Source organism: Habropoda laboriosa, unplaced genomic scaffold (genome assembly GCF_001263275.1).
Source record: "Habropoda laboriosa isolate 0110345459 unplaced genomic scaffold, ASM126327v1 scaffold440, whole genome shotgun sequence".
Lineage (NCBI taxonomy): Eukaryota > Metazoa > Arthropoda > Insecta > Hymenoptera > Apidae > Habropoda > Habropoda laboriosa.
In genome coordinates this window covers 489,152-497,678 of record NW_017100710.1, presented here as the reverse complement: position 1 = coordinate 497,678, position 8,527 = coordinate 489,152, and the positions used below count along the sequence as shown (strand labels likewise).

Genomic DNA, 8,527 nt, shown 5'->3' with positions numbered 1-8,527 from the left:
AAACTGATAAAATATATAACCACAGTAATAATAATTGAAATAAAATATGTTTACCTTTTTTGATATTGAGAAAGTTGGCTATAACAATGCAACAAGTTTCTACCTGTAACCATGACACTATGCATTCTTTCAATTGCTTCAAGTAAATTATGAGCTTCATCTATTATCAATATGTTTCCTTTTAAATTTATTCCTGAACTAATTCTGGTATTTTTATGTAATATAGTATTATATGGCACTAGTATTATCTGACTATGTGGTATAGCTTTCCTTGATGCATAATATCCGCAAGTTTTAAGATTTTCTGCCCTTTGTACAATTTCCTCAACATCTTGAATTTGCATTAAAGTTTCCCCTATCAATAAATCTTGACTTCCTGGTACAAAGGGACAATTGCTTGCCACCTTCTTTCTTTTAATATCTTTTTCATCTTTGACAGTTACTTTTTTTCTTTGTAATTGTAAACAACATTCATTAATTAAATTCAAATGTTTCAATCTTTTTACATTTTTGTTAATACAATAATTTTGCCTAAAATTATTAATAAAAATAAGTAGAGGAATTAACTTTTAAAAATTTTTTTAACTTTACTCTTTACTTTTTTAAATATTGTAACAAATATTCTTAAAAATTACCTAGATGCTAATGAAGTAACAGATATAGTTTTTGAATAAGGACTTTTTTTTAGTTCTCCTATAAATTGAGATAATTGAGAATGAGTTCTAGAACAAAAAAAAATTTTGGTATTTTCATAAATTTCTTCTTCCTTGTCTTCTTCTTCTGAACTTTCTGAATCTTGGATATCTTCTAAAAGTAGTTTCTCCTCGATACTTTCATTTTCATTAATTTTATTAATTAGAACATTTGCTGCTTCAACTTCATTTTTTATGCAACTTAACATAGTATGCTTACGTGATTCTTTTTTTTTATTCATATTTTTAATTGCTTCTTTCAGAGAATTTTTTTTTCTTTCATATTGAAGAATATTGTTTAACTTAACTTGAAGCATTTGCCTTTTAGCATTTAATTTTATCTGTAGAGTTTGTACAGAAAACCAGTTGTCAGAAGAATTAGTACATTCTTTAATTTTTGCATCAAGTTCAGAAATAGCAGTATTTAATTCATTCTTTTGAAATTCTTCATAATCAAGTAACCATTTTAAAGCACCACAAATAATTGACATAGATTTACCAGTACCAGTTGGACTTTCAAAGATTCCCAACTTAGCATGTTCCAAACATTTATATAACTCTTTCATAAATTGGTTTTGTATGGGATATGGAGGGAAAGGAAAAGGAAATTCTTCAGAAGATTCCATATTAAAAATTAAAAATTATGTTGAAAATTAATATGATGAACTCTTCTTTAAAGAACTGCGTACGTCTAATAAAAAGAACTATATATGTTCTTTTTGTTAATACTTTGGATTAATCAAAGCTTATTAAAGGAACAAAAATATGTGTACAAAATTTAAGAACCTATTCATCACAATATTAATCGAACGTTTGTATACTAAGTTTGAATGGTACGTTTAAATCGAAGTGCATGAAAGTACTATGAAGTTAGTGAATATTAAATAAAGTCCGGAAAAGGATGAAACTTCGCACGTGTACAAAAATTTATGAACATTGATGGTTTGTGCACAAGTAACATGATGAATCTAATAAAACGATTGGCAAGTATACAGTATATAAATTTCTATAATTAAATAAGTATATAAAAAGAAAATATTTCATATTTTTAGGTTACATTTAAACAGTATCGTTATGAAATGAACGTACATTGATAATAGATGAACTGTGTTTACTGAGTAGAATCACGTGTGTAATAAAAACCGAAAGCTATTAAAAATGTTTATTCGGAAAAAAATTTGGCCACGTACCTTAAGTGATTTTTTGTCAATGACTTTTATATTAACAATTGTGCCAATATTGTATTGGTTTGAATTATGGGTGGTTTTACCGGCGATACATGAATATGGATCACTGTTGTACATAATAAATTTCCTTTTTGGAAATTTTATCATGGTAAACATAATCGGAAATTTTACGTACATCATTCTGTGTGATACTAGCACCAGAAGAGATATTATGTCAATAAGTGCTGCAAATACTAAAAATGGTTGGAGATTATGTGCTTCATGTGAAACTCTTGCACCACCACGTTCGTGGCATTGTCCTATATGTAACATTTGTATTTTAAAGAGAGATCATCATTGTATTTTTACTGGATGTTGTATTGGTCATTATAATCATCGATACTTTATCATGTTTCTTCTGTATTTATTTGTAGCAACAACATATGGTTTTTGTTATAACAATATGTTTCTCTGGAGTAGAATACATTTTGAATTTCCTATGTCAATTATTAAAATTATCTTCCCTTTGGCAGTATTTATTTTTGGTTTTGATGGTTCTATAAATCAATTTTATCTACTTTTATATATTGTGTCTGCAGTAGGAATGTTGTACACTGCAGTTTTGTGCATTTATCATTTTTATTTAGTATTTAATGGTAATGTAGCTAATGAAAATAATAAAAATATTTGTATATATAATCTAGGTTGGAAACAAAATATAAAAGAAGTATTAGGTGAAAGATGGTATCTTGCATGGCTACTTCCTTATATAAATTCTCAATTACCACATAACGGTGTAATATGGGATACATTGAGCTCATGGCAATATACATATTCTAAAAGTAAATAAATGCAGATTATACCACTTTTTATATGAATATATATGAAATTGACCAATACAAATAGATAATAATTTGAGTACAAAAATATAAATTATACAATTTTTAAAAGTTTATGAAAACAAATATACATTTGTTTATACTTCTGAAATCAATTAGAAATCAAATTATTGTTCACAATTGTAACTCAACTAATTATTATTTATAAAAATATAAATTCAATTATGTATGCATTAAGTAATCAATATGTAGTTTTTATTTTTATTGAACAAGTCATATAAATGTGAGAGAGTATTACAATAGATATGTTTTCAGTATAATAGTGGAAGAATTTGATTTTAATATTTACACAGAGCAGTTTGATTCAGGTTACAAAACATTTGTGTGTGGACCATCTGTCTTATATAAACAAAAATTTGTATCACTGCAGTAGTTTAAATAAATGTTACACATAATATAATTGTACATCAGTAGGACTAGTTTCAAATCCATTGTTATTACAAAGTTATATAATGAACATAAATAGCTTTCACTACATATTTTTCAATTTAATGCAATAATATTAAATGTACAATACTATTTGTATTAAGCTTTGAAACTTTGTATTTGTGAATAAATACTAAATTGTAAAAAAATTGTCACAAAAGATAATCTCAAAATTTTATACATTAGACTTAAATAATTGTTGTTATGTCTTTTTCATTCTAATGTGATAATCTCAAATGTATAATACTTATAACAAATAAAAATAAATACATACAACTATGTCTTATGTGTAATGAATTTAGTCAACACCATTTGAAAGAAGTAATTAAAACTATATATCTATCAACATTATACTCTTACAATAAAAATCATATTGGAAAAATATTGTCGGAAATTAAATATGTACAATATATTCAAAAAACATAACTATACCTCCATAATTTTTATTAATATTTGCAAGATGTATTTTGTCAAATTTTATGTTTTGATTAACAAAAATAAAAATCATACTTTGGAAATAAGCTAATATACGTTCTTTTTCTGTAAGTTCTTTTGACTGCAAATTTTATACAGACTAATGTGAGTATGATACCAGATACAACATACAACACAACACAAATACTTATGTCAAAAATTGTAAAATCCCATCCAAGTTTTTTATTGTTATTTATATATTTACTCAATACAAGTCTTTCCTGTCTTATTTTCATCTTATTCACATTATCCTTACGTTTGTCAATTGAATCGTAATAATTTATTCCTTTAGAATTATATTTTGTGATCAGATAATGTAGAACATTTTCTTCATTCCAAGTACCATTTTCATATCTACAATTTGGACAATGTTGAGTTGCTGGGTACTGAATTTTTTTATATTTTGGATCTTCTGTATCATCACCTGATAATCTTGCATTTACTTCATTATGAGCTGACCACAACCACAAAACACTATCATTAGCATTAGATATATCAAACATTTTATTTTTTGAAGCCATTTGGACAAAATGTTGAGAACAATCAGCACATCCAAAGAAATGTTGAATATATCCATGCATGGCTTCTAATACTTTTCTTGGTTCATGTTCAACATCCTTGTTTCTAATAGCAAAATTAACTGTTAACATATGAAACATTGTCCAAAGACCACAGGGATATCCACGATATTGCTCATTACTTCCTTTGCATCCAATCCATTTTGAAGGTCCAGAATATATAGGTGACATTTCTTCTTCCATAGATTTTACTATTTGACTAAATTCCTCTCCAGATATATTACTTCTTTTCTTAATAATATCACTAATAGTCTCTAGAAAAATATTACCATATCTAAGAGGGAAATATTCAGCTAGTACATTCAAATACTTCTTCAGTGCATCCATTTTTTCATCTTTTATTACTTTATGTAATGGAATTTCATGAATGATTGAATATCTTAAAGCATTTTCCAAATCCAGTTGATATAAATGATCACCAGTTATCCCTAAATTCTCTGACTGTTCTGTTGCTTGAGATTGTTTTGAATTTTCAGTATTTGATTTATGATTTTCAATTTCTATTGAATGACCATTTACAGAAGTTTGTTCATTAATAGTTTCACCTTTTGAAATCATAAAATCTTTAATAGTATTGTAGACACCTTCTCTTGTTGGTATTCCAATTTTAAGAAATTTCTGTGTTTCATTACGACTAAAAACTATCAAACTAGGAAAATTTGTGACTTTATTTGTCTCGCATAATAATTCATTATCAGACAATACTGTTCTTATTTGTAATGTTGTAATCTTATGCATATCTAATATAACTTCTGCACCTAAATGTGAATCTGTCTTTTCAAATAATAAAAAGAAATATTTTACAGTATTTGATACAGCTTTCCAAATATTTGTTGTTTCATAATTTCTATAACATTAAACAACTAATTAATTTATGTTATTTATGAGAATAACAATGAAAGTTGATAAGATATAAATTAATCTACCTATATGGTGTGATATTAGGCCATAAAGTACCCCTTCCTTCTTGCTGTTCTCTTTCCAATAAAGCAATTAAGTTATATCTAAGCTCATTAACATTATCATATTTGCCCATCAATACACCTAATGATGGTGGGTGTGCATTTACAGAAAAGTATTTAAGCATTGGATAATGCATAATTTCGTATTCACGACAAATTGGATTATTATCATCATCTGCACAATCTATTGCAGCCACTACTACAATATCTTTCCATGCTAAAAAAAAGTATTTAAATAAATAAGATATGCCTAATCTTAAGTATAATACATATTTAAACTTTTTTCTTAAATGTTTCTTTGAAGTACACTTTCTTATCACTTAAACATATGAATACACATATTTTTCTACATTATCTAAAAGTAAGAATGTAATATTGTTCAAAGTTAAGTGGTGCGTTATGATAACTACTACCAGCTTCATTAAATAAGACATTGTATGATAAATAAGATAACTATTTTTTAATTATTCAATAGTTTTACATTATTGAAGTTTTTAATAATTATATTTTACCCACCATAAATGTTATTAGCGAAATCTTTCCACACTGGTGCAAATCGGAGACAAAAGCCACACCAACTATTATAAAATTCGACTAACCAACCTTTAGTGTCTTCATAAACAGATGACTTAAAATTAGTGACATTTAAAACAATTACGTTATCACTGGCATTGTATAATCCTTGCGTAGGTATTTGATTTTTATATAGTTCTTTTGTTGTAGCAGCATTACAATTTACTGTTATTATACTAATTAACCACACTTTTAATAACAAAGTGACATCAAAACGTTCCATGTTTTCTTATTAAATCGTAGCCTCTACTGCTTGTAGGCACACAGTTCTACGTTTTTATAAAGGCGCTTTTATCATATTATATCTACATAAGGTGGGTTTACATGAGAAATATAATGATTACATACATAATATGAAATTCATAAGTAAAAGATGTATGAACTACTCATTAGGATGTTATACTATTTCTAATTAAATGTTTCTTTAAAAATAAATTTATTAACACGTAATATTAGTGTATTGGAAGGCACTTTCTATATTATCGATAATATGAAAAGTATCTTAGTTTTTTCTTTTGTAGAAAGTGAAAAATTGCATAGACTATTATAGTGTATCTAAAAAATAGGGGGTTCCATTTAAAAAAAAACAAATGTAATTGCATTTTTTGATGCACAAAAATACATAAACTAAATTACAGAATATGCACCCCATAATTTTGTTCTGTGGCATTTTTTCCCATATCTAACCATTTTAAAGATACAGCTTGTCCCGGTTGCGTGGTATACCCTAAGTATTGAGAAATTTAATCTTAACATTTGTTAAATAATAAAATTAAATTCGTAGTTGTTAAACAAGCATTCATATTTAATTTAAAATTTAAAAAATTTGGAAAATAAGTTTTACGAACCATTAATTCCTTTTCTCTCTGAAAGGTTATCAAATAACTTTCGGTAAATATAGTTTATATTAAAAAACACTGTTTATTAGTCGTTTCAATACGAATTGCCGCTGCTTATTCCTATACAAAATGAAAACAATAGGATGTCACCCTTACGGATAAATAGGAGGTTTTGGGATGGTGGAGGGAATTGGGGGCGAAGGTATATATGTTTATTTATTTTGTAACACCTAATTACGGATATAAACATTTTCTGAAACGTTCGACCAGTTTCACCCCCAACCACTGGCTTGTCCAGGTCGGGGGCCTGATGATCAACGATTTCTTACTGTCTTGAGGCTTGCTTTTTATAGAGTGCTTGCAGTTCTTCTAGGCTTGAGACTTCTCAGCCGGTAAGGAATGCGATTCGGATCATATTCTTTGTCACAAGCGCGAAAAACCTTCGGATCTTCAAAATTCGAGCAAGACAAACATCTTCAGATATCTTGTCTTCAACTTTTCAAAACTTTCATTTTTTCAGAGTGAAACTTCAAACTTCCCTCTATCATCCAATACCTCTTGATTCAAAACCTTATAAACAAACAAACAGGTTAGAGATCTTACTTCTATTTTTAATTTTATTTTTGTTTTGTTTCGTTCTTTTCTGTGTATATTATGTGTTTCGTTCTTTCCTTTTTTTTTTTTTTTCATATAAACATTTAGGAATACCACATATATCCAGATTCATACCACTTTTTACCGGTGGTACTTAAAGTCCGAACGGCTGGAATACAACTTTTAAGCAAATAATTAAATTGTCAAAGAAAAATGGAAACTTAATTATATTCCAACCTTCACATATTAGCGTCATATTATTACAATAAGTAAACCTTATCTTCATAAAAGTTTATTAGGAAGCAATAGAAACATTATGAAAATAAGGTTCTTTTCGTCCATTCTAACCTTACTGTTTTATGCAAAGAATATGCTACACTCCTTTGCATATTAAATTATCTCATTAATTGATATTGTACAATATCGTAATTTAAATGCCGTATATTAATTGCATAAGATGCAGAATTAGGTAAGGTAAGAATAGTAGTAAGAATGTAGCGTTTGCATTTTTTGACCCGGTACAGTATTGTTAGAAGAAATTTGAGGTCAAAGGGTCAAGTCACACAAATGGTCTCCCAAACACCTGGCCTCTCGCATCACACTCGTGTCACTTAATATCGACCTGAAATTCATTAAGCAACAAAAACTATGATTGTTTGACCCATGTTACGGGTTACACTTAGTTACTACCGTACGATTTATTGGATGCATTCCTTGATGCTCCTGTCTTCCATTCTTGCTAATTTAACTACTTATTTGTACTTAAACACCTTGCTTGAACTAAATATAAGCGGTCTACGAAAATATGAATCTAAATAAAGAACTTTTTTTTATATAAGTGAATGAACATATAAATTTTAAAATCATTTGTAATTTGGGTTTATAAAGAAGTATCATTTCGTGTATTATTTGTGTGTATGTATTGTATATAATGAGCAGTATTTAATATACATAGTTTGATTTCTTTATATGTAAATTTAGACGTATTTTACATTTTAATGGCTTTCTGAAGCTTGTATTCTTATTGCATGCATAGTCAATTGATATATGCATGTGCAGTAAATTCTATAACGAAAAAAGTACATTAATAAAATATATATTCACATATTATTTTGTGTATTTTTCTTTCATTCAAAGATAAAAATGTGTATGTTTAAAGGTGCTTTAACACCATGAAATTTTAATGTACCCAAGTTTTCGAGACACAATTTTTAAATGTAAATTGTATAAAAAAATACTGAATCTTATTTAATGTTAGAATAGATTAAACCAAAATTAAATAAAAACGGTAAAAATTTATAGTTTTAATTTATAAATATTGCTT

The 8,527-nt window shown here is 27.2% G+C and overlaps 4 protein-coding genes across 5 annotated transcripts in view; 1 reads left to right on the top strand and 3 right to left on the bottom strand.

Moving 5' to 3' along the window:
* Positions 1-1,318, bottom strand: part of LOC108576970 (probable ATP-dependent DNA helicase DDX11) — a 4,928-nt gene extending 3,610 nt beyond the window's left edge. The window contains 2 exon segments of the mRNA XM_017940047.1: positions 55-531; positions 636-1,318. Of these exon segments, the coding sequence (XP_017795536.1) occupies positions 55-531; positions 636-1,318 (1,160 nt within the window).
* Positions 1,319-1,850: 532 nt separating this feature from the next.
* On the top strand, positions 1,851-2,708 carry LOC108577016 (probable palmitoyltransferase ZDHHC24). Its single transcript, XM_017940096.1, has one exon. The coding sequence runs from the start codon at positions 1,851-1,853 to the stop codon at positions 2,706-2,708; it is 858 nt and encodes a 285-aa protein (XP_017795585.1).
* Positions 2,709-3,671: 963 nt separating this feature from the next.
* On the bottom strand, positions 3,672-5,993 carry LOC108577006 (sulfhydryl oxidase 1-like). Its single transcript, XM_017940086.1, has 3 exons — positions 5,714-5,993; positions 5,162-5,414; positions 3,672-5,082 (listed from the first exon to the last, which is right to left on the bottom strand). The coding sequence occupies exons 1-3, from the start codon at positions 5,991-5,993 to the stop codon at positions 3,672-3,674; spliced, it is 1,944 nt and encodes a 647-aa protein (XP_017795575.1).
* Positions 5,994-7,537: 1,544 nt separating this feature from the next.
* Positions 7,538-8,527, bottom strand: part of LOC108576992 (transformer-2 protein homolog beta) — a 2,936-nt gene continuing 1,946 nt past the window's right edge. For both annotated transcript variants that reach the window (XM_017940070.1, XM_017940071.1), the window contains exon 5: positions 7,538-7,825. In XM_017940070.1, coding sequence (XP_017795559.1) covers positions 7,815-7,825 — 11 coding nt within the window. In that variant the 3' untranslated portion in view covers positions 7,538-7,814. The remainder of the gene's footprint in view (positions 7,826-8,527) is intronic.

Bases quoted from the DNA above. Each gene is read 5' to 3' on its own strand.
- LOC108577006 (XM_017940086.1), bottom strand. From the start codon at position 5,993: ATGGAACGTTTTGATGTCACTTTGTTATTAAAAGTGTGGTTAATTAGT. The intron at 5,415-5,713 runs GTGGGTAAAATA...ACTTTTTTTTAG, and splicing joins TTTCGCTAATAACATTTATG to CATGGAAAGATATTGTAGTA. The intron at 5,083-5,161 runs GTAGATTAATTT...TTAATGTTATAG, and splicing joins CCTAATATCACACCATATAG to AAATTATGAAACAACAAATA.
- LOC108577016 (XM_017940096.1), top strand. From the start codon at position 1,851: ATGTTTATTCGGAAAAAAATTTGGCCACGTACCTTAAGTGATTTTTTG.